The sequence below is a fragment of the Aotus nancymaae genome, unplaced genomic scaffold, assembly GCF_030222135.1.
Source record: "Aotus nancymaae isolate 86718 unplaced genomic scaffold, 86718_ANA_hifiasm-v0.15.2.pri h1tg000016l, whole genome shotgun sequence".
In the NCBI taxonomy this organism is placed as follows: domain Eukaryota; kingdom Metazoa; phylum Chordata; class Mammalia; order Primates; family Aotidae; genus Aotus; species Aotus nancymaae.
In genome coordinates this window covers 30,260,057-30,286,638 of record NW_026988428.1, presented here as the reverse complement: position 1 = coordinate 30,286,638, position 26,582 = coordinate 30,260,057, and the positions used below count along the sequence as shown (strand labels likewise).

Genomic DNA, 26,582 nt, shown 5'->3' with positions numbered 1-26,582 from the left:
TCTGAAGTTGAAGATTCCTTCTCTCTTTCTTTCTTTCTCTTTCTCCTTCCTTCCCTCCCTCCCTTCCTTTTACTTTCTCTTTCTTTCTTTTCCTTCCTTCCTTCCTTCCTTTCCTTCCCTTCCCTCCCTCCTTCCCTCCTTCCCTTCTCTCTCTCTCTTTCTTCTTCTTTTTCTTCTTTGGTAGTGTCTCACTCTGTTGCCCAGGCTAGAGTGCAGTGGTATGATTATGGCTCACTGCAGTCTATACTTCCTGGGCTCAGGTGATCATCCCACCTTGGCCTTCCCAGTAGCTGGGTCTACAGGCACGCACCACCATGCCTGGCTAATTTTTTTGTATTTTTTTTGTGGAGACGGGATTTTGTCATGTTGCCCAGGCTGTGCTTGAACTCCTGGGCTCAAGCTATCCTCCTGCCTCGGCCTCCCAAAGCATTGTGAAGATTAAACAAGATGCAGGCCGGGCGCGGTGGCTCAAGCCTGTAATCCCAGCACTTTGGGAGGCCGAGGCGGGTGGATCACGAGGTCAAGAGATCGAGACCATCCTGGTCAACATGGTGAAACCCCGTCTCTACTAATACAAAAAATTAGCTGGGCACAGTGGCGCGTGCCTGTAATCCCAGCTACTCAGGAGGCTGAGGCAGGAGAATTGCCTGAACCCAGGAAGCGGAGATTGCGGTGAGCCGAGATCGCGCCATTGCGCTCCAGCCTGGGTATCAAGAGCGAAACTCCGTCTCAAAAAAAAAAAAAAAAAAAAAACAAGATGCAGACATAAAGTGCTTTGCTGTGGGTCTGGTTCATGGTGAACTGTCAGTACATGTTAACTACTATGGCAACATTCCTAATAGAGTCCTAAAGAAGTGAGACCCAAGTAACACTTAATTCTTAATCTGTCGGCCTCACAAGCACCAGCTAATCATGTCAGTTCATTGCTATTTCTCTGAGAGCGCCCTCCAACCCCCACTCTCTACTGACATCATACTTTATTTCTGTTCATCTTGCTTGGACAACATCATCGTTACTATCAAGATAACTTTGTCCCTTCTCGCCATCTCCTTTTTAGCCTTCCGAATCCTCGATCAAAATGCCTGGACTACCCAAAAGTTAAATACACCACTCTATCTATTCAGGTTCAATAACAATATTTCACATTACCTGTGAAGCCCTCAATGAAGGCTGACTGCTGTACATCTCCACTAATCGTCAAGACAAGAATTTTGTATTGGCGCCCTGGTGTTAGGGAAGTAAATCGATACTCGGTTGCGGTATTTACAAGGTGAAAAGGAGGAAATACTTTCATGTCATTGAAGAGCAGCTGGATCTCATACTGATCGACATCCCCATTAGCTCTTGACCAAGTCACGTGCAAATCCTCAGTGCTCCTATTCCTCAATGTTAGATCCTTAACAGGCTCTGGAACTAGAGAGAAAAATGAGAAGACACTTCAGGAATGGAACTGAACAGAGTTTACCTATATGATAATTCGTGAATCACACACATTCAAGGAACTGGCACCACCTCCCTTCCCCAAATAACCCACTAGCACTACTTCACGGATAATTAAACAAGAAAAGTTGCAAGCAACTATTGAAATTGTGATTTTTTTCCTGACATCAATGTTATATGATCAGCGTTGGTAGAATGTAATTATAAAATGATTTATGATATCAATCATAAGATAAAACAAGAAGTCTAGAATTTAAATGCCATGATGCAGGAAGACAGGGAAGAAACATGGGACATTTAGCCTTCTTGCCCCCTCACTATGTTTGCTTTTATCCACCAATAAATATTTTGTAATTATAGGCTATGGCTTGGCTGAACGACGTTAGCACCGAGTGAGACTTACTGAGAATATAATGTACTAATCAAAAAGTAGAAAAAATTCAAGGTTCAGATAAATTACTCAAAGACTTCCAAGTCCAACTGTCAGATTTTGCAATCGTTCCACTTACTTGTTCTCCCATTCCCTTGTTCACTGGCTTCATATTGTCCACTTTTTGTAGTAACAGTGACACTGTACAACCGTCCAGGGACGAGCTGAACAAATACACATTCGTTTTCTGACTTGGAAATGCTTTTGGTTTGAATGAAGTTGTCTTTGTTTTTAATGGTGACATCATAGTGATCAAAGTCTCCAGTGGCATGCACCCAGGAGACCCTTAAATAGTCACTCCTGGCCGAGTTGCTAACACTGACTCCCTGGACTTTGTCAGGCACTGAAAAGGAAACAGAGAACAACTAAATACTTATTGATTCTGAGTGAGTAATTGATCACAGATGACAACCTGGGACAATAAAAAAAAAAAGAGAGTGGATTATTATTGTGTGTATTTAAAAGAAAAATCTTAGACCTTAAGTCACAAATTTCTGGAGGGGAAAGATTGTTACACTACTTGGAGTGATTAAATGGATCTTTTAACAGAAGCTGATGAACTCATTCTAAGCCTGCTGTTTGCCTGCACAAAATGTCGGGTGTAAGATGGAACATTAAACGTGATAGCTGATGATTAATATGAGTGATGGTAAATTATATTGATAATTCCAGCATACATTGGTGACTCAAAAGTTACTAAGAAGAATATAAACAATCCAAAAAAGAAAAATGAGGCTAGGCGCAGTGGCTCACACTTGTAATCCTAACACTTTGGGAGGCCAAGGTGGGCAAATCACTTGAGGTCAGCAGTTTGAGACTAGCCTGGCCAAAATGGTGAAACCCCATCTCTACTGAAAAATACAAAAATTAGCTGGGTGTGGTGGTGCACACCTGTAGCTCTAGCTACTCGGAAGGCTAAGATGGGAGAATTATTTGAATCCGGGAGGTGAAGGCTGCAGTGAGCCGAGACCATGTCGTGCCCCTGCACTTCAGCCTGGGTGACAGAGCAAGACTCCGTCTTAAAAAAAAAAAAAAAAAGGAAAATGGAAGAAGAAACACATATAGTTATTTAAATAATAAATGAAGAGATTTTCCACATCATTGGTGATCAAAGAAATGCAAGTCAAAACCACAGTGAAATACTGTTTTATATCCATTTGACTGGCAAAATTAAAAAACCCAATAAAAATCAAGTGTGGAAGAATATGTACAGGAGACTGGATAATGAATCTATACATATACACACATATGCACACAGTGAAATATTCTAGTTATAAATATTTATATATTTATATAACTATAAATTAATAGTTATAATTAATTTCTTAAAACACAAAAATGTGGATTTCTTGCCCTTAACATCAAAACACAAAATATGGCTGAATCTTATCTATATAATAAGTAAAACATCTAAGTCCCTAAGAGATTAAATACTGCATTAAAAATACCTTTTAAAATAATGTTAAAATGACAAAAACCTTAAAACCCCCTAATTTTAGGCCTGTATATAAATCCTTGCAAGATGGAAAGCAAGGGAGAGATGAACACAGGAGTCAAGATGCTGGCTACCTTTGAGTGAATTCATGAGGTGGGGACCACATATTTTGATGTAGGTTATTGTCAAGGTCCTAGCTTGTATTTTAGGTAGTGGTTGGTTTCTTGTATACATGTTTAATTATTAAAAATTACGAATTAGATGCCTAAAAAGTAAAGGTGGCAATTGATGCATGGTTTCTTGAACCAAGAATTATAATTAATACAGTTTTGTGCATGTCAGGTTCTAATATATAAACAAACCATTCTGTATATCTGGGGTCCCCTCCCCAACCAATAAATAAATATATGCATGTTATTAGGAACACTGTGGAATAAGGCAATTCTGTATTTAGAGCATAATTTTAAGGAGATTTCATTTTTCCTCTTGGGGCTGAATTTTAATTCAACAGTAGGCCACAGATTCTTTACTATCTCACTATGACTGGACATTATAAATATTAATGAGCAGGAGCACTGAAAAAAGGCATGAACTCAATCCAGGGTATTAAACTCTTATCCCAATACTAGCATGTCCTCTAGGCCTGTACAGCCTCCCTCTGTATTTGATATATGTTAAGGGGTTTCTGCTCTGTCCACATGCCAACCCTGTGTCCAATTTTTCTCCTCTACTTTTTATCAAATCATGAAATTATCCAGAAATTTCAGTATTTTGGCACAGAAGCATCCTTTTTGCATGGTGTTTACTGATTAGCTTTTGGAATATATCTCACCACAGATATGGAGCAAGGGCAGATATGCTTCCTCCAAGATATTTACCTAAACCCAATTAGAATACAGTCATCACAGAGTTAAGGAGAGGAAATTATGAAGTGACATTTTATGCATGGGCTAAGAAAAGTCAATGATCCAGGCAATTTGCTGAAGGCAAAGCCACTATTACAGGAAGAAAAACCAGGCTGAATATCACGTTAAGTCAATAAGGAGCTCTCCAGGTGGAATAGGGGGTAATTTGTAGAGACGTGCCTCGCTACCAGTGAGATAACATAATACAGAATTAGAACTATTGGTATTTTCACCCAAAATATAGAACAAGAGCATCAGAAATGGAAAAGGGCATTAAGATAATCAACCAATATCATCAAGAGAACAACTCAGACATGACTCTCCAGTTAAACTGATTTGCCGGGGGCAATAATTTGCCTCCATTAGTTATGCACCAAGTCCAAGTTCATGCTGATCAAGGCATAGAGGATGCACCAAATAAAGAATCACGGTTCTTGCATTTAAAAACAATCTCAGCAAAAGTTTTTGCAATATTAAAGTCATAGGAATAGGAAATCATCATGAATTAACATGGATAGGAAGGTAGTTAGGTAACACATCCTTTAATTTTTGGTGATTTTTAGGCTCCAAGTTGATCAATATGAGACCCTGACATAAGACTGCTTTGTGAATAGAAATCTACTTTTCAGATCTAAATCATTATTGTGATTGTCAGTGTAATTGGACTTAAAATTATTTGAGGGTAGGGATAATCCCTTTATATCCCTGACTAGTGCTCTCAGAAACAGCATGATGGAATGGACACAGCACTGGAGGTAGGCTGAGCTCTGCTACTGGTCAGCCCTGCAACCTTGGAGAAGCCACACTCCTTCTGTGGGACTTTCTTTATACAAATGAGGAGATAGGATTAGATCATTCCTAGGACCCCTTCAATGCCAGCATCCTGTAACAATATAAATCAGAGGTTCTTAGCTTTTTGGGGGTCACAGAAACCATGGGAATCTGATAAAAGCCATGGACTCTTTCTTCTCAAAGGTTCTGACACTTTCCTCAGCAACCTCATAAACAGCTTCAGGGGTTACTACATTCCTAAAGTCTCCCATGAACCATGGACTCCCACGTGGAACCCTTGATCTAAGTGATTTCTGATTATTCCTTCACCAGATATTTACTGAGTGCTGACTAAGCCCCAGGCCTTTTGCCAGGTAATAGGACAAGGACAATTGTTGGAGAACCTCATGGAAGAACTGGCATTTCAAAATACAGAAACCAGCCCACAGCTCAGTAGGACACATGTGACAACGTATTGATGCCAACCTTAAGCAGAAATCCTCAGGTATAAACTCCAGGAAGCATAATTATATTGGGAAATGGTAGCTATTTAAATTTAATTATTTTCAGCACATTGGACTGAACACTCATTTCCTTTGCTAAGATTTTTGCTCCCTAGCCCTAGAACTATAAAAGTTCACATTTTCACCTTGTGTGAAAAAGGATGAACAGTGGTTTTGATCAACAGACATTTCAGGAAGGATTTTAGGATGGAGAGCTTCGTAGGCACTGGAGTCATTCAGAACTGGGCGTAAAATCTGAAACATACTGGCTGTTTAATAAGGCAAACAGTTAGGCAAGTTACTTGACCTCCTTAAACCTTGGTTTCCTGATCTGTAAAATGGGAATAATAACAACGGCTACCTCAATAAGGAGTTCATAAGGGTTAGTTAACATATATAAAGCCAGGCCCTAGCAACCAAAAGTACTCCATAAACAGGAATAGTTTTTACGCTATTTGAATATAATATAAATTCTAGTCACAAAGGGTCTGCTCACACAAGGAATTTTTTGGATTAAAATACAAAGACTCCGTAACAGTTTTGTGATCTCAAGAGCCTTTCATCCCATCATTACAGAATTGCTACAGCTCTGTGGTGCCCTGAGCCACATGTGAATTGGTTCTTGCAGAACACTGAACCTTCATACAGCCTTACCTGTCCGCTCTTGGCTGAAGGAGTGATTTTCATACTTGCCACTCCTTGTAGTTATGGTCACAGTGTAGAGGCGGCCTGGGGTGAGGGAGCTGAAGGAACATTCTCTGACAGATTTGGCAATGACAAGGGACTGAACCACCTTGCTGTCATGAGACAATGTCACTTCATAGTTATCCACATCTCCGGGCGCCAGCAACCAGGAAACGCTGAGGTAGTCATTGCGACCGGAATTGTTCACTGTTACTCCACTCACACTGGAAGGGACTGTGATTTTGAAAGGTTGGGGGGATTTAAAAAGAAAAACACAGTCAAAAGTTTGAGTCATCTATTGCAATCAGCACAAATCATGGACTCAGGGAGATTTAATCTGATTACATAAGAGGTCAAGGAAGTATGAGGATTTAGCTTCTAGAAGCTGAGTGTTCTTACATCAGAAGGCTAACCAAAATAAAAATATCAGGAGGCCTTTGCAATGCCTTGTAAATTTAAGGATGCCACTACTACATCTACTACATTTTTATGGGGATGCTGTTTGTAAAAGCATTTCAAGTGGAGGCATCTTTATAGAATATTTTAGAAGGTTCCCTGAAAGTAAGGGAACAAATATTTCAACCATCCAAATGAACCAACTTGAGCCAAACTTACCAATAAAGCAAAAACGTTTGAGGAGAAAGGGGAAGAATACGATAGCTTTTCTAAAGACCTTAAACTAGGATAACTTCAATCTCCTTATGATGAAGTTATTTATTCCTGGGAAGTCTAAACAGCTAACACAACCAGAGGGAATGCTTTCCCTTTGCAAAGTGTTTCCTGCCCTCTAGTGGTGAGAAATCAGCTTAAAAACCTATCTTGGAAGTAAGAAGTCTGGAGGCTGGACCAACCAAGGGCAGAGAGAACTATTATGGCAATAACGGCTTTTCTGATGTCAACTATAATCATTTGCTTATATCAACTGGAGATTAGTGTCACAAATGTTTACTGAAAACCTACTAGTTGCCAGGTATACAAAAATGAAAAGGGCATGAATGTCTTCAACAAGCTCTCTGGCTGGATGTATCGTCAGCAAATTAGTAGTTGCAGTATTGAGTAAAAGTTGAACCACATATCAGAAGTTGGTGCCCATTAAGTAGTACTGCCATAAATGAATATAGGAGTAAAATACTACAGTTATATGAACTGCACTACTGTTTTAATCATTACTTGATTAACTTAATAGTTTCATATGATTTTTCAATATCAGAACATCACTTATAATGGACAGGATTTGGAGAATCCTCCTAATGTAATAAGCTCTGACTTTATGAATTAAGCCCCAAAGTATACCTTATACTTAAAAGCACTTATCCATCACTAAAAGTTATAAACTGCATTCTATTGAGCAACTCTGCTAATGCTGATGCACATATATGGACATTTCCTAGATATAAAGTTGAACTTTTAGCCAGAAGATTTATATATTAGTACATCTTTTCCTTCCTTCCTTCCTTTTCTTTCCTTCTTCCTTTTTTCTTTCTTTCCTTCCTTCCTCCATCCAATCGTCCGTACATTGCTTGGTTGCTCTAAAAAGCCACTCATTACGCCAGTTTTTAAAAACTGCTGGAAATATCTGCAACTACTAACATTGTTTTAGAAGGGATACAATTATCAAAAGTTTTGCCAGAAATATGATTCACATGTTTAAGAAAAAAATAGATACAAAATTTGTTTTTCCTTTAGTGTAAGCATTTTCTCAGATTAGAATTAGATTCATTAACTATATCTAATGTCTTTAATTTTAAATATTCTGTCATCTTTTCTGGGCTAGGAGAGTTTATTTACAAATTTCAACTCTATGGAAACAGGTGAAATATAAGAATATCTTTCAAAATTATGTCAGTATTGACCAATAGTTCAGCAATTTGAGGAGATGATAAGGATTATCACGGCCTTAGCTACTGAATTCTTTACAACTGACTGAGCACAAAATTTACTAAAAGAGGCACCTTTCAAAATCCCTGTTACTGTGCTTCTTTGTACAGGACTCTCCCATTTTCCTCCTTTATCATGATAATATGCACTCCTTATATGTTTGAGTAAAATAACTCACGCTCGTATTTATTCATATTTGGTTCTCTCAAAATTTGATGACCATCTTCAAAGAATTTCTTGTCTCTTTTTTGAATGCTTCTATCATATAACATGGGTTAAATACTTGTACCTTTATTCTAATTAAAATATAGGTGCAAAAATAATTATGTGTTCCACTTATTTAACTGTCCAGCTATTTCAAGAGATAGCACAGACTATTTTAGTAGCTTACAACAAGTTGGACAATCCTCGTGGTATTTAAAATGAGAATCAACCTGTGTGGCAGAATATGGCTCACCAACCATTTCACAGCTAGACTACATTTCTCGGGCTCCCAGGCAGTTACATGTAGCCATGTAACTGAGTTCTGGCCAGTGGAATGTGGGTGGAAGTGAAATGTCTACTCCCAAGTCTGATGATCTGTGCCCCTCCCCCACCTTCATTCTCTGGAGAAATGAGGAGAGCTCTGAGGACCTACAGCAAAGAAGAGCCACCAACAGTAGTAGACTGGATTCCTGAATTGCTACTTGGAAAAGAATCAACCAATAGAGACATCCACTCATGAATACCGATATTATACATGTCTAAGCAAGAATTAAATCAGTCTAATGTGATTGATACAACTGTAAATCACCGGGAAATGAATGCAAGGTCCTCCTCCACTCCTCTCCTCAGCTTTCTTATTATTTCTCCTTCCCTACTTTGACATCTAGGTTAGGGGTGATTATTGTGCATGGATTAAAACACAGAAGCTTAGGGAAATACGTCAATGGCAGAGCTAGGACCAAAACCTAGGCCTCCTGATTTCCAAGCTAAGCTTTTCAGACCCCTTCCCCCAGGTATGCTACACCAATGGATGGTGCCAAGAACCATTAAAAGAAAGGAAAGAAAATATCAGGGAGAAAGATGCAGGTGACAGTGTCAGCTGTCATAGAATGAGGGAAATGGGCGTACACCAGTGAATTTCTACCAGACTATGAAACATCTTCTCGGTAACTTTGTTCTTCTTCTGGGAGAGTTAATGAAGTTAATGTCCTCTGGGTTCATTAAGTAGGTGAGATTCATGATTTTGGAAAGAGATGCATCTATGATGCCTGCAGCTGATATTCAGAATCTGAGTGTTGAGGATGAAAGAGATGCCTGAAATTCAACTTATAATAACTATATAAAATTAAGTAGGCACGGTCACTAATAATTATCAGAGCTTCTATTGGGTTTATGTAATATTTTTTCTTTCTAAGAAACTGGAACATCAATTTTATGTATCATATATATTAATTTTTATGTTCTTTTATGATGCAGAAAATTCTATCTCCTTCGGTGCCATGGCTCCCTGACACACATGACCATAATGACACTTATTTGTTTACTTAGCTTTCTAACAGGGAGCGCTTAAGGGTAAAAACAATTGTTTAGATGGCATATAGTATTAGGCACTTATTAATGTTGCTTATGAAAATATACGAGACCTGAAAATTAGACCAACTCCACCTCTGACCATATTAATTAGAGATCATTTTCTTTTTATGTCTTGAAAACTGAGAAAAGAAAAGAGTAAAAGCTGTTTTCTTTGGGAGGTTTGTTTTGTTTTTTTATCTCATTACTTATTTACCTTAACTGGGACATAAACATGTCAAAGGAAATCAGCTGAATAAGGGGATAAGCCTAGGCATCAAGTGAGGAGTTATGACATGTTTGTTGGAGATGTTAAAAAATTCAGAATTTATTCTCTCTTGCCATCACCCATCTCCCAATTTCCATTCCATACCTTCTGAGTGGCACTGAAACTTAGCTTTTAGGAAGGCCAGGGATGAGTCTGATTTTTGGATGTTTCTATAATATTCTGATTAGGGGCCTCATGTATTCAGATCTTAGTAAGTCACAGACCCATAGCTCTACTTACCTGTTCTTCCCTCCACCACCACTTGTCGGGAAGAGATCCCTCCACTCACTGTTGTTACCACCACGGAGTACAGGCTGCCGGACTTGAGAGAGTGGAAGCTGTATCTGCTGGTCTCACTGGAGATGCTTTCGTTTTTAATGACCACGTTTTCATGGATCAGTAAGACTTGGTAAAAATCTGCGTCTCCCTGCGCCTGGGTCCAATTCGTAAACAGACTACTGGTCATCCCTTGGTTGGCCACATGCAAGTCAGTCACTTGGGCGGGCACTAAAACAGTAGACGGAAGACAAAACAAATGACACTTAGTCGCCTAAGAAAGTGAAAGAAAAATGAGTCAAAAAATGGAGACAGACTTGAAAGTGCTAAAAATAATTTTTGTGTTGTTGCTATAGACTCTCAGTTCTATTTCCTGTGGCAGATGGAGAACTACTCTTCTAGAGAGGCTCTACTACTTTGAAAAAGATGCTTATATAGAGAATCAAAATTATTTAAGATCCAAAGATGAGATGATGCATGCTTATTAAGTAGTTCTGATTTGATTTTAAATTTTAGATAATGAAGGCTGCTATTTTTGAAAACTGCTTAATTAATACAATGTTATCTGTCCTTACCCCATGAGAATTCAAAGCTATCTAATCTAACTGAGCCAATGATTGTTATGGGGTGGTATTGGGAACTCCCTTCAGTCTGGTGATTATGGTCTAGCAAACTAGTTAGTTCTTTACTGGCACATTCTCAAAGGGGCTGTTATTATACATGAACCCTGATAATAATATAAATTATAACAATATATTTTATGAAATAGTAATAACAATAACTGAATGCCTACTATGTGCCAGTTATGAGTTATATGTCTCATGAAGGTTATATTATTTGACACCCATTCAGAACTCTATAAAGTTGATTTTATTATTTCATTTATGAACGAGGAAACCAATGATAACAAAATGTAAGTAATTTAGCCTATATCACAGTGCTAACAAATAGCCAACCTGGAACTGAAAGCTAGATTTGTCTAACCCCTAAGCCTGTGTCCTTTTGCTAATTAACAACGTTTATTTCTTCCAACCTATCATTTAACAAATCTTAGACACAGATACTGAAGTTGGCACTTGGTCAACATACATTCTTCTTTGTGCCTCTTTCCTGAATTGTAGTAATCAAAGGGATTGGAACCTTGCCACCCCTCTTTCTCAAAGTTCATTAGCTTCTGGATTAAGAGACAAACGTATTCATTAAAAAATCCTACTGTATATGGACCAGATTCAATTATAATTCTAAAGATTCAATTATAGTTCTAAATTTTATATAAAAGGCAAACAGCTACAGTGGCCAAAGCATTTTGAAAAAGAAGAATAAAGTTAGAGGACTAACACCACCAGATTTCACTAAAAGTCTTGTAACAAGACAGGATAATACAGACAAAGGGCAGACAGACACATAGATTGATGGACCAGAATTGAGAGTCCAGAAATAGAACAACAAATATGTTATCAATGGATTTTTTTTAGAGATGCAAAGGCAATTTCATGGAGAAAAGATAGCCTTTTCAATGCATAGAGCTGAATTATCAGGTATCTATATGCAAAGAAAAAAACTTTCAACCATATCTCACACCATATATAAAAATTCAAAGTGGGTTACAGACCTACATTTAAAACCTAAAACTATAAACTTATAGGAGAAAACCTTTGTGACTTTGATTTAGGCAAAGAGTTTTAGATATGACATCACAGCATGATTTATGAAAGGAATAAATTGATAAAATGAAAAACTGACAGAAAACATTTTGACCAAGGACAACCAACCAACCCTATTTTAAACTCGGCAAAATAGTCTAACAAAAACTTCCCTAAAGAAGATAAATGCATGACAAATAAGCTTGTGAAAGGATTCTCAAAGCCATTAGACATCAGTAAAAGTCAAATTAGGCTGGGCTGGTGGCTCATGCCTGTAATCCCAGCACTTTGGGAGGTCGAGTTGGGCGGATTATGAGGTCAAGAGTTCAAGACCTTCTGGCCAATATGATGAAACCCTGTCTCTACTAAAAATAAAAAATTAGCTGGGTGTGGGGGCACGTGCCTGTAGTCTGAGCTACTCGAGAGGCTGAGGCAGGAGAATCAATTGAAACCTGGAGGCGGAGGTTGCAGTGAGCCACAATCATACTACTGCACTCCAGCCTGGCAACAGAGCAAGACTCATCTAAAAAAAAAAGAAAAAAGGAAGAAAAGAAAAAAAAAGAAAAAGGCAAATTGTTGAAACCACATGAAATACTATTATCTTATTATAATGGCTATTCCATTAGAATGGCTAAATTTTAAAACAAACTGTTAATATCATGTACTACATGCTGAGAATGCGGAGGAAGTGGAAATCTCATACATTGCTGGGGGGAATGCAAAATTTTACACACACTTTGGAAAGCAGTTTGGCAGTTTTCTACGCAGTTAAACATGCCTTTACCATATGACCTAGCAAGATGGGTGATGGGGATGATAAAAATGACTTTAGGTCTAAAACAATGCCTTGGACTTCCATTTCTGGCAGTGTGATAATCTAGATACCATGAAAATCCTTCCAATAAATACAACTATGCGTATTGGATAAAATATGAAAATGTAAATGAATGACTTGTCAGGAACGTAAGGGATTCTCAAAGACCAAAAAGTAAAGGATAGAGAGATAATTGGATCATGAAGCAAACTGTTGTGTTGAGAGCACCTTTCAAATGCAAATTTAAGCTTTGATTTTATAGCATTGCAGGATATTGGAGAAAGGAGGTAAAGTGTAGATTTTTCCAGGCTGAAGAAACTCATAGGTGACCTTGCATAACATTGGAAAGCCTACAATCTAAGTATAAGTGAAAAAAATATTCCTTCTTTACTCCCCATACAGCCTCAGCCTTCTTAATACTGGATGGAGAAAATGATTTCCTCTTAGAATTCATAACCTTAAGATAGTTTCAATGTGTTTGCAACCTGAATTTATAAAATGCAGATGATCAAAAAACCTCAAGTTGAAAATTTAGATTAAAGTAAGTCTGATTTGATAGTAGTCTTGTGCACCTGAAAGAATCAAATGAAAAGAAAATTCTTTCTGTAACTCACCTTCAAACATGGCCTTAAATAGTTTCCACAGAATAAAATTCCAGGGAAAATGAGCTTATAGTTAAAAAAAAAAAACACATACATTTAAAGAAATAAAGTACCATTTAAAAAAGGCAGGAAAATCAAAAGACAACAGGACTTAACTCTTGAAGATTTCAGCTAGTATCAGACATAGGATGGAAAGTAAACATTGTTAATTTGCATATAGTAATGCAGGAAAGGAATGAAAATATAACTAAAGAGCAACAGAGTACAACACAGATTTGAAAGAGAGCCAAAGAGAATGCTTAAAGTGAAGAAAAATTAAAATTTAAAACACAGTAGGTAGATTTTAAGACAGATTAGACAGAGCTGAAGAAAGAATTAATGAAACGAATCAAAGAGATGAGAAAATTACCTATACTGTAGTTAAGAGAGAAAACACATGGAAAATATGAAATATATTGGTGTGTTTGTATATGTGTGTTCTAGAATACCAGAATATGACGGGGCAGGGGGATGGAGAAAAGGCAAGAGGAAATATCAGAGAGTTAATAGCTGAGAATTTCCAGGACTGTAGAAAGACACTAAATTGGAAAGTACAGAAATACCAATAAAACTTAAGCAGGAGAAACAAAAAGACATATACCTACACCTTGATTACTATTGTGAAACAATTCTGAACACCAAAGGCAAAAAGTAGATCCTAAAAGCTGTCATAGCAAACAGACTTACAAAGAAATAAAAATTAGTCTGATGGCTGACTTTTCAGCAACAACAATAAATGCAAGAAAGAGTAGAATAATATCTTCTATGTGCTGAGAGTAAATAACTTTAAACACAGAGTTGGAACTTAAGAAAATATCTTTCAAGACTGAGAGCTATATAAAGATGACAGCTATAGAAAAACATGCCCAGCAAAAACAAAATTTGAGAGAGTTTGTCCCTAAAAGTTGTCAATGAAGAAATTTGAATAACATTCTCCAGGATAAAGGAAAATAATCCCAGATAAAACATCTCAGATGCAGGAAGAAAAAAGTGAGAAAAAAGGTAGTAAATTGGTAGGTAAATCTGAAAAGATGTTGACTATATAAAGCAATAATTATGTTTTTTGTGGGATCAGAAAAGGAGAGAAAAATAAGATACAGGACAATAGTACATACATCGAAAAAGAAAATCTTTTTTGTTGTTGTTTTTGCTTTTGAGACAGGGTCTCACTTTATCACCCAGGCTGGCATGCAGTGGCATGATCTCAGCTAACTGCAACCTCTACCTCCTGGGTTCAAGCGGTTCTCCTGCCTCAGCCTCCGAAGTAGCTGGGGTTATAGGTATATGCCATCACTCCCAGCTAATTTTTGTATTTTTAGTAGACAGTGTCTTTTCATGTTGGGCAGGCTGGTTTTGAATTCCAGGCCTCAAGATCCACTCTTCTCAACCTCCCCAAGTGCTGGAATTACAGGTGTGAGCCACTGCATCCAGCTAAAAAGGGAAATCTTTATGATTTTGCTTCCAATTACACCGAGAAAAAATGAGAGCAATTACAATATAACTGCTCACCCTACAACTATCCACCTATTGGCATCTGTGCCATATATTCTCTTTCCCAGCCAATATGGTGTGGCTTTGTGTCCCCACCCAAATCTCATCTTGGATTGTAATCCCCATGCTAATCCCCTGCTTAGCATGCCATACCATTGGTTGGGTAAAGAAAAAAAAAAAAAAAGAAAGTGCCTGCTTCGCCTTCACCTTCTACCATGATTTTAAGTTTCCTGAGGCCTTCCTAGCCATGTAGAACTGTGAGTCAATTAAACTTCTTTCCTTTATAAATTACTCAGTCTTGGGTAGTATCTTTATAGTAGTGTGAAAACAGACTAATATTCCAGCTGACACTGAGGTTAGATTGCCCATACTGCTTTCTAAAGCCAATTCCTTCACCTGCGCTCTAGATCCCAATACCTCTTGCCTACTCATGGAATAACTGCAGCAATTCTTCCCTCTTACTTTACATCATCATCATTCCCCTTCTACATCTTCCAGATCATTCCCTCCAGCATAAAACATGCTGTTATTTCTTCTACCCTTAAAAAGTCATCCTCCTTTCAACCATACTTCTTCTTCTAGATGCTGCCCTATTTCTCTGCTCTCCTTTGCAGCAAAACTCCAAGGAGTAGTTCTTTACTCTTTTTCAAGTTTAGCAAAATAAATTCAAGCAAAGTAAAAAGAAGGAACTAATAAAGATAAGAACTGAAATTGGTAAAATAGAAAACAAACACAATAGAAGGATTCGTAAAACAATGCCCAGTACATAAATGGCACTTAATAAATACTTGTAAATTGCGTGTTAAATAGTAAATGAATTACTATTAGTAAAATAGTTATTACTATTAGTTAAATAGTAAATGAAGACAATTTACAAGTATTCATTAACATATTTAAATTGCGTGTTAAATAGTAAATGAATTACTATTTAACACGCAATTTAAATATGTTAATGAATACTTGTAAATTGCATGTTAAATTAAATAGCAGACATAACACTTCAAAATGTAAAATTCATAAAGGTTAATACCTGTTCTTCCTTTTACTGAAGAAGAATTTTTTAAGTCTCCACTAATACTGGTGACTGTAGCCATGTATTTTCGTCCAGGCACCAAGTCAGTAAAAGTGAATTCTTTGGCATCTTTGGAGAGTGACTTGTGGATGAGTAAGAGGTCTCTGTCGGCTAAGGAGATGATGTATTTCTCCCATTCTGCTACAGGGGTCTGCCACATGATGCTCAGTGAGGTTTCATTGGCATGTTTGACACGAAGCTGGAAGACAGCCAGGGGGACTGAGGAAAAAGCAATGGAGACTTGGGTTATTGAGGGACTCAGGCACATTCATAGAATACACTTTTGAGAGCTCTTCTCTTCCCTCCTTAAGAGTGTTTCAGTTCAACATTTTTTTAATGAATGCCTCTGAGCATTAAAACAAAATCTTACCACAAAAACTTTGTTAATGTAACGTAACCAGAAATAAAGACTCAATTGGAAAACATTTTGCTAGAAGAGTCATTGATTTTCGACTACCTAATACTTTATTAGAATTTATCTTTTTATATGAATTCTGTAATACAAAAGTATTTATTCCAATCTTGTCATTCAAAAAATCACTAAGTTCCTGTTTGAGTATTTAGGTGGAGTTAGGAGTATTTGTTATCCCCATAGGTTGGGGAGACCAAGTGCAACTTTCCCTCATTTCTGAGGTGGGGGACGCCGATGTGTTCAAGGAAGGGAGAGTTGGCTGGCAAATAACAATAGCATCAAATTGAGGACTTGTCTTATACAAAGAATCAAAACTGATTCCTTTAAAAGGTTTTATTATTACAATTTCTAGGAGACATTGTTATGAATAAAGTGTTGGTTGGGCACAGTGGCTCATGCCTGTCATCTCAGCACTTTGGCAGGCCAAGATGGGTGGATCACTTGAGGTCAGGAGTTCGAGACCACCCTGGCCAATCTGGCGAAACCCCATCTCTACTAAAAATATAAAAATTAGCCAGGCATTGTGGCTTGCACCTGTAGTTCCAACTACTTGGGAGGCTGAGGCATGAGAATTGCTTGAACCTGGGAGGTGGAGGCTGCAGTGAGTTAAGATTGTGTCACTGCACACCAGCCTTGGCTACACAGCTAGACTCCATCTCAAATAAATAAACAAATAAATAAATTGTTGGTGCCTTAAATTATGAAAGGATCAAGTATGAAAATTATTATTGTAAATTTTGCATCCATAAATTTTCTAAATATCCACCCTAATTGAATCCCTAACTCTGCATCTTCCTTCTTCAGTATAGAGTAATAATTTAAGTATTTACATTGAGGGCTACTTCAGGTTACCTGAATAAGGTAAACTGGAGATACAGTTTAAGAAAGGTTTGGCCTGGGTGCAGTGGTTCATGCCAGTAATCTCAGCACTTTGGGAGGGCAAACCTGGTGGATCACCTGAAGTCAGAAGTTTGAGACCAGCCTGGTCAACATGGTGAAAACCCATCTCTACTAAAAATACAAAATTAGTCAGGCACATGCCTGTGATCCTAGCTGCTTGGGAGGCTGAGACAGAAGAATCACTTGAATCTGGGAGGTAGAGGCTGTAGTGAGCTGAGATTGTGCCATTGCACTCCAATCTGGGCAACAAGAGCAACTCTGTCTCAAAAAAAAAAAAAATAATAATAATAAAAGAGAGAAAAGAAAAAGAAAAGTTTGGCCTGGCATAGTGGCTCATGTCTGTGATCCTAGCACTTTGGGAGACCAAGGTGGGTGGATTTCTTGGGGCTAGGAGTTTGAGACCAGCCTGGTCAACATGGTAAACACCCATCTCTACTAAAAGTAAAATAATTAGCTGAGCATGGTGGCACTTGCCTGTAATCCCAGATACTTGGGAGGCTGAGGCATGAGAATTGCTTGAACCTGGAAGGCAGAGGTTGCAGTGAGTCGAGATTGTACCACTGCACTCCAGCCTAGGCCAGGGAGACAGAGTAAGAATCTGTCTCAAAGAATAAAAATAAAAATAAAAGTTCTCCTGAGAATTATGCTGACATGCTGAGAGCCCCTAACGTTCCTTGATCTTACATTTCCAAGTTATTTGAGATGAGTGATAAAATATTGGAGATGATACAGATGCTTTTCCTGTGAAGTACTGAAAGTAGCTTAGTTTAAGCTGCTGTAGGTCTTTGATCATCATCCAGTGGATATTCATATTTGGAAGATGAGGATATTACTGCAAGACACAGTTGCAATAATAAGTGGGTGTCATGATCCTTTTCTTTGACATTCTTCTAAGAAGAATGTTGAATCCATGTAGTTATTTCCTTATCATCAGGAAAACTAAGAAACAAGGTATTTGAATTTTACTCTAAGTATGGAGTATTTCCCATTACAAGGATTATCAAAAAAAATATTGAACTTGGAAGTGCAGCTATGTTATTTGACAATATGAGTACAAGTATCTGACAGCATGAGGATACTGAAACATGAGTCTTGGTATTCTTACTGTCACGATTGTATTGCAATGCTTTTGGCAAGTCATAACTTCTTTGAACCTGTTTTCTCATTTCAGTATCTTCATTCTTTCCTTCCCTAAAATCCAAATATATCCCTCTCCATTTTAATCACTCTTCCTTGGTACCTGAAATCCCCACATGAGTCAACATGAGGCCAAGGCAATGGCTCTGTAATGCTGATCACTAGCAAAAGGTTCTTCTTTTGTGGGAAGGATTAGTCCTTATTTTCAGACTGTATCTATCCTACTCTTTTGGTGTTTAAAATGGCTTTCTTTCATGAAATAATGGAATTACTAGTGGAAGTGATCTTTAATGTTCTAATTTGACAAATTAGGTGATAGAAACCCCATGTTAGTCTTAAAATCCTTAATATTTCAAATTCAGTAAACATCAGGGTATGATATTGGCAGTTACGTGGGTTACTTGGGAGAGGGAACAAATTATGCTTTTATTAGTATTAACATCTTCATATTTGCCTACCTGTCCTGCCTTGGCAACGCTCAGAATTCTTCAAATTTCCACTCTCAACAGTGACTTCCACCTCATACTGTCTTCCCGGAATGAGGCCCATGTCATCCATGACATAGTGTGTTTCTTCCTTTCCCACAGTAACGTTGAGCAGCACCACAGAATCATTGAAGAGTAGGATCCGATACTGCTCCCAGTCTCCAGTAGGGGGCGACCAGCTCACTGCAAGAGACCTCATCCAGCCATTACTGTTTGCCTCCAGGTTTGCAACTTTGTCTGGAACTAAATGGTGAAATGATGTCAAAAAGGAAATATTACAAACCAAAAGTAAGGATACTTATTTACTTTACTTTTCTTTTTTTTTTTTTTGAGACGGAGTTTCGCTCTTGTTACCCAGGCTGGAGTGCAATGGTGCGATCTCGGCTCACCGCAACCTCCACCTCCTGGGTTCAAGCAATTCTCCTGCCTCAGCCTCCCAAGTAGCTGGGACTACAGGTACGCGCCACCGTGTGCAGCTAATTTTTTTGTATATTTAGTAGAGACGGGGTTTCACCATGTTGACCAGTATGGTCTCGATCTCTTGACCTCGTGATCCACCTGCCTCGGCCTCCCAAAGTGCTGGGATTACAGGCGTGAGCCACCGCGCCCGGCCACTTATTTACTTTTCTTGGGCAGCAGTAGATAGGAGACACAATATCTGCAGTTCAAAACATTTCTATCCCATCTTGATGTCTGTGGATTTCAAAAGAGTGTTTTTCATTTCAGAGACATTTGACAAGAAATGTCTGCTAATATCATTTTAGAAATATCAGCAATGTAATCTTCTGTTACATTGTTAATAATCTAGTAATATGTGGCATCCTTTGGAAGAGATATTGGATGACATGATCATGAGGGATTCCTCTCTCTTTTCCAGCTAAAAAAATTAACATTCTTGCAAGATTAACCTCTATTTTTTTTTCTTAAAAACATTCAAGGTCGCCCTATAATCTACAGAATAAAATGTCAAGTCCTCTGCTTACATTTTTAGCTCTTCAAGTTCAGACCCCATATCTTTCCAGTCTTAACTCAGACTACTTTCTGCGGCCACCCTCTTTCCTTTCCTACTCCTTGGAAACTGGCCTTTACCTGCAAGTCTGGGCTCTTCTGCCTCTGGGCCTTTGCTTATATTGTCCCTTTCACCCCAAAAGCTCTTCCCTCTTTTCCCTCTTTATTTGTCATGAACTTTATATTTTTTAGGTCCTGATTAAAGACCATTTCCATTTCCTCCAAGTTTTTTTTTTTTTTTGAGACAGGGTCACACTCTGTTGGAGTGCAGTGGTGCAATCATGGCTCAACCACAGGCCTCAATCAACCCTCCCAGCTCAGCCTCCTGAGTAGCTATGACCACAGGCACGTGTCACCACGCCCAACTAATTACTTTTTTTTTTTTTTTCTAGAAACAAGGTCTTTCCTTGTTGCCCAGGTTGGTCTCAAACTCCTCGGCTCAAGTGATTCACCACCTTGGCTTCCCAAAGTGCTGGGATTATAGGTGTGAATCACCATGTCCTGCTCCCATTTCCTCCAAGTTTTTACTCCTCTTATGAAAGAGGATTTTGTTCTCTTTCCTTTTTGACCATGTAGCTCTTACTTTGGATCTCTAACAGCAGAGAGAATGGACTCTGGAATCAAACAGCCTGTTTTAAATTCTAGCTCCACCACTTACTGGCTGAATGACTATGGACAAATTATTTGACCTCTTTGAATTATCTGTATAATGGTGATAATAACAGGAAATCTCTCACAGTTTTGTTGTGACAACTAAATGAAATAATGGGTGTAAATTGTTTAGTCAGTGCCTGATACATGGAAATAGCAATACAGTCACTATTATTGAAATGTACTATTTTTATGTTTGTACATGTGTGTATTCTACATCTGTGTGATTAAAATGGAACTTCTCTAAAGCGAGAGTTAGGCAATTTTTTCTGTAAGGATCAGGTAGTAAATATTTCAGGTTTTGCAGGACACATATGGTCTCTGTCTCATCTTTTTCTTGTTTATTTGTACAACTCTTTAAACATGTAAAAAACTCTCTTAGCTTGAGGGCTAAACAAAATCAGGCCACAGACCAGATTTGGCACCAGATGGGGTAGTTTGCTGAATTGTGCCTTAAAGGCAAGTAGCATGTCTTATTCGTTTTAACAATGCCCAAAGCTTACAATACAGTAACTCACACATAGAAGGCACTGGATACATAAGTGTTTGAGGACATAAATTAATAAAATAATGTATGGAAAACATGGTTAAATGCTAACTGGTTCTCACTGTAAGAATGAATCAGAAATGTTTTATATGCTGGTATCAATGCTAATGTATTTATGCTACTTAAGTGATGTGACATGAAAAAGCATAAGACAGAAACAATATGCAGATCATTCAGAAATCCAAACTCATTTGCTTAAGTGACTCAGATAAACGGGCCATAACTCAGACACCTTCAGTTACATAGGCTCCACTTCTCGGATCGGGAAAGGAGTATTCCTGCTAACTTATTTTGTCCTATTCTAAGGTGGATCAGAGAGTGATTAGAGCAAGCAAGCAAAAGCAACATTCTGGTGCCCACGACTCACATGTTCTGCCCACTGCCATCTTCTGAGCAGACAGTTCACCAGAGACACAGCTGACGGTAACTTGATAAAGTCGTCCGGGGGTTAACTCTTTAAAGTGAGTTTCAGTAACCCGAGGTGCTAATACTCTGGATTCCTTGATGATCCCTTTGTGAGACAGGGTGATGTTGTAGGAATCCACATTTCCAGGAGGTCTTTGCCACTTGACTTTTAGAGAGGTCAAACTGCCATCATTTATCACCTTCAGATTTGAGACTTCCATGGGGGCTAATTAGAAAAGAACAGAAAAGAGACTTTTACTCAGAATATCTCACCAGTACTATGGCCAAATTTTGACCTGTATTTTTATTTTTGCAAGCCGAACTCCTTGTTCTGGAGAAAGCAAGCACTTCGAAAGGGAAAAATTATCCTCTTCAGACAGTAAAAAAATAGAATAAAAATAATTTAAAAAGAGGCAAAAATAATGCTGTAGAACCCAAGGTAAGCTATGTGGCAAGGCCCAAATCCTGGCAGGCAGAAGCTTGGATTCTGGTTCGGACTGGGCCATTTCGGCCAGCTGGGAAACTCTGGACAGCTCTCTCTAGTTCACTGAGCCTTGTAGTATTTCTTATTTGCAAATAAGGCTAGGTCAAAGACCTACAATGATCCTTTCCAGTTCAGAAATTCTTTTAAGTGGAAGGCACAAAAAGATGTCATCTGCCTCATTTTTTTTTGTTTTTATATATTAATATTTAATAAAATTGAGTCCATAATAGATTGATCAATTGATTGGTGATTACAGAATTTTATGTGATTAAAAATACTTTAATTTTTATATTAAATCATGATCAAGTTAATGAGTTGTATTACTACTTCATCAAAGGAAAACGATTAAAAGGGAGATGCCCTTTGGTGAATACTTTTTCTAGAATATAAATTAATGAAACTTCCTTAAAAGAATGGGCATCTGGGAGCAGTGGCTCACGCCTGTAATCCCAACACTTTGGGACACTGAGGCGGGTGGATCACCTGAGGTCAAGAGTTCAAGATCATCCTGGCCAATATGGTGAAACCCCGTCTCTACTAAAAATACAAAAATTAGCTAGACGTGGTGGTGGGTGCCTGCAATCCCAACTACTCAGGAGGCTGAGGTGAGAGAATTGCTTGAACCTGGGAGGCCACAGGTTGCAGTGAGCCAAGATCGTGCCATTGCACTCCAGCCTATGAAATAAGAGCGAAACTCTGTCTCAAAAAAAAAAAAAAAAAAAGAGAAAAGAATGGGCATAGCACTCTGATTTTGCATAAGGCAGTTAGGAATGCAATTTGCTCTTGATGTACATAAATAACTTTTGGGATATATAGAACATTTTTGGCCAGGAGTATCTACATATATGTGAGGTGTGCTATAAAAGCTATGTAAATGTACTGGTGTCCTCAAATATCTTTCCCACCAGCCTCCTATAGTTCCAGAAACTAATGTCTAAGGCACTACATATATTAGAGTTTCTCTTAAAATTAGATAACTTACCAAGAGAGGAGATTTAATTTACACATTAGACTTGCTAGAAGCATCAGACGCTAATAAAATGTAAGCTCCGTGAGGGCAAAGACTTTGTCTCTCTTAGATATCAGCAATGCCCAGCATCTAGCTTACATTCAATAATTATTTGCTGAAGGAATCAAAGTTTGTATAAATTACTCATTAATACTTAGCATAGATTCATTTATTAGTCTAGGGTAGGCTGTGGGAATAGGTCCTGTGGTATTGGGACCCAGGGCATGTGGTTAGAAAGTTTTGGAAATGATTGTCACATGGGAGTAGGGCTATGTATAGCATGAAGAAGGTAATTCTGGTTCACTGTGAGTGATGTCATAAAGACAGTGGATGCCTGGTTAAGAAAAGGAAGTAGGAATCGTTAGCAAAAAGATGGAGTATTAAAAAGAGAAGAAGAGAAGCTAGGTCCATGTCAGTATTTAACTTTGCCTACTTCGAAATGTTGCCAAGGGCTAGCCTAAACTTTAGAATAAAAGAGAATCCTTCTTTTTCTGAGTAGAAAAGTGGATATAGGTCTTCTATACCTTATAAGAATTTCAACTTGTCCTACATTACTGTTACTCAAATAGTAAGCTTGATTTATTAAACATTCCCTTGATTTGAGCTTTATTCTTCTTCAGCTAGCTAGGGAAAACTTACCTGTCCTGATTAGTTTCCACCTGTAGTTTTGCAGCCCTGCAGCTTCAGTCACAACAGTGAGGTTGTAGATGTAGCCAGGTGTCAGCCCGTGAAAAGCATAGGAAGTAGCATGTTTGTCCACAACACCGCCTTGAACTAGGATCCCTTTATCCATTAGCGTCAGCCGGTATTGTTCCACATTCCCAGAACCATGGGACCAGGAAATCAGGAGAGAATTGGCTCTTGTGGAAATACCAATATCTTTCACTGGAGACGGCACTAGTGGGATAAAATGCATGTCAAAAATGTCATTTATAATTCCCTTATAGGAGACATAGACACATTTAATTAGAAGTTACACATTCATTTATGTTTCTCTGTACATCTTAACATGGTAATAGCATTAATAAATATCAGGATTCTGGAAATTTCACTGGAACTTTGATTAGTGCTCTTTTCAAAGTCTGTAGCCTCAAATTACATCGTATTTACTTGTCTACCTCCCCGACTTAATAGGTATTAAAGTAGTTTCTGCCAGTGACGTATATAACATTGCACAGCAGTAAGTGGAAGAGAGAAAGGAAAGAACTATAGAAGATGAAAAACGGAGAGAGAGATTTAAAAAAGAGAGAGAGAATGTGCCACATATATACCATGGAGTACTATGCAGCCATAAAAAGGATGAGTTCATGTCCTTTGGAACCTGGATGAAGCTGAAAACCACAATTCTCAGCAAACTAACACAGGAACAGAAAACCAAATACAGCATGTTCTCACTCATAAATGGGAGTTGAACATGGAGAACACATGGACACAGGGAGGGGAACATCACACACCAGGGCCTGTCAGAGGGTGGGGGGCTAGGGGAGGGATAGCATTAGGAGAAATACCTAATGTAGATGATGGGTTGATGGGTGCAGCAAACCACCATGGCACAGGTATGCCTATGTAACAAATCTGCACATTCTGCACGTGCACCCCAGAACTTAAAGTATAATTTAAAAAATAATAATAAAAAGAAGAGAGAAAATGAGGGGAGAGTAAATGACATGAAAGACATGTACTTTACGGAAGGAGGTAGTAATGTGCCATGTATATCATAATATGTGAGTACATAGATGTCTTATTTTTCACCACATCGAGAAAACAAAGACTTGTTTCAAACATGGAAATATTTAGGAAACATTATGCCTTGATGTTATGAGAAGAGTATACAAAGAAGAAAAACATTAAAAAAATAAGTTTTATGGCACAAACTCAGAAAATGGGACAGAAAGTTTTTGTTGCTTTGGATTTGAGTTAGAAGGGCCATTAGGAGGTATCTATTCCAAATTGGAGAAAACTTCAATTCCAGAGAAGTCTCATGACTTCTTCAAAACTGCTAAGCAAGTGAGCAGCATAGCCACCTATCCTATTTTCAGTCCAGTCTGTCTACTGTATTGCACAAGCTCCTTTTACAAAGTTAACTAATTGGCTGGGCACGGTGGCTCATGCCTGTAATCCCAGCACTTTGGGAGGCCAAGGCGGGCAAATCACAAGGTCAGGAGGTTAAGACCAGCCTGGCCAACATGATGAAACCCTGTCTCTACTAAAAATACAAAAAATTAGCTGGGCCTGGTGGTGGTGGTGGGGCGTCTGTAATCCCAGCTACTCGGGAGGCAGATGCAGGAGAATTGCTTGAACCTGGAAGGTGCAGGTTGCAGTGAGCCGAGATGGTGCCACTGCACTCCAGCTCAGGTGACAGTATGAGACTACATCTCAAAAAAGAAAAAAAAAGTTAACTAATTGCTAATTAATTAATTTTATTCTGGAGTAGCAATCTTACTCTTATTTCTTGAATAAAGTATAACTTGAAAAGTAGCATAGACTATTAACTACTCAGCCATAAATAAACAGGTCTTACCTGTTGATCCACTGGTATATACTGAAGAAGAACGTTTTTCTCCAGAAATGGCTGTGATGGTAATATTGTATTTACTACCAGCAGTGAGACTGAAAAAAGTGTATTCATTCCATGAAGTACTTTCTTGAATTTGAAACCCCTGTATCTCTTGGTTATTTTCATCAAATAATTGCACCTCATACCAGGTGACTTTTCCAGAAGAAGGAGTCCACCAAACATGCAAGCTGGTTGAGGTAGTCTTCTCTTTACTGATTCCAAACCTAGCAGGTGGTAAAGGATCTGCAAGGCAAATACCAAAAAAAAAAAAAAAAGAAAGAAAGAAACATGACTTGAAGACTTTTGCAAATAACTGCTTATTTTACTGCAGTCCAGATTCATTTTTCTTAAAAACTTAATCTGTTCTTTGTGAAATAAATTGACATTTTTCTTCACTTCCAAACCTACCCTTTCACTTTCTTAAAAAACCCATTTAGCTACTAGTCATATGAATTCCTTCGTTTTGTTGTTGTTAAGGTAGCTCTGATCTTGAAAGTCCCAGCAAAGTTATATTTTCTTTGGCTTGTCATTTAGCAAATTTTTCAATCATTAACAAACATCCAGGTTATGCCTGGATAAATAATGAAGATCTCAACAGAAAATACAAATATTAAGAAATAATTTGAAACATACATTGAACTTCTTCGTAGGTTGTGGACTATTGGTGTCTAGTATACATAACTTCGGGTGGTTTTTAGATATTAGACAACCACAAAAGACACAGATCTGATTATAAACCTAAGATAGGTTTGCTTACCAAAATGGATTCTTCCGGTAGCTGAAATTCCCTATATCTCTAGATTTTCTTCTCTCTCTTTTTTTTTTTTTTTTTTGAGACAGAGTCTCACTCTGTTGCCCAGCCTGGAGTGCAGTGGTGCAATCTTGGCTCACTGCAACCTCCGCCTCCCAGGTTCAAGCGTTTCTCCTGGATTACAGGTGTAAGCCACCATGTCCGGCTATTTGTGTGTGTGTGTGTGTGTGTGTGTGTGTGTGTGTGTGTGTATTTTTAGTAAAGACAGGGTTTCACCATGTTTGCCAGGCTAATCTCGAACTCCTGATCTCAGGTGATCCGCCCGCCTCGGCCTCCCAAAGTGCTGGGATTACAGGCATGAGCCACCCAGCCTGGCCCACTGTATTACTAGATTTTTAAAATCTCAATTTAGGGGCACTTTGATGTTGCCA

The 26,582-nt window shown here is 38.2% G+C and overlaps 1 protein-coding gene across 4 annotated transcripts in view; it reads right to left on the bottom strand.

Annotated features, from left to right (window-relative positions):
• Window positions 1-26,582, bottom strand: part of PTPRB (protein tyrosine phosphatase receptor type B) — a 120,179-nt gene that overhangs the window by 49,348 nt on the left and 44,249 nt on the right. For all 4 annotated transcript variants that reach the window (XR_001105522.3, XM_012441335.3, XM_012441336.3 and 1 more), the window contains 9 exons: window positions 25,365-25,643; window positions 23,483-23,740; window positions 21,313-21,576; window positions 18,713-18,982; window positions 15,764-16,024; window positions 10,109-10,375; window positions 6,139-6,402; window positions 1,950-2,213; window positions 1,150-1,413 (listed from right to left, as the gene is read on the bottom strand). Coding sequence is in view for 3 of the 4 variants with exons in the window: in XM_012441335.3 (XP_012296758.2) it covers window positions 1,150-1,413; window positions 1,950-2,213; window positions 6,139-6,402; window positions 10,109-10,375; window positions 15,764-16,024; window positions 18,713-18,982; window positions 21,313-21,576; window positions 23,483-23,740; window positions 25,365-25,643 (2,391 nt within the window). In the remaining variant the exon portion in view is untranslated. The remainder of the gene's footprint in view (window positions 1-1,149; window positions 1,414-1,949; window positions 2,214-6,138; window positions 6,403-10,108; window positions 10,376-15,763; window positions 16,025-18,712; window positions 18,983-21,312; window positions 21,577-23,482; window positions 23,741-25,364; window positions 25,644-26,582) is intronic.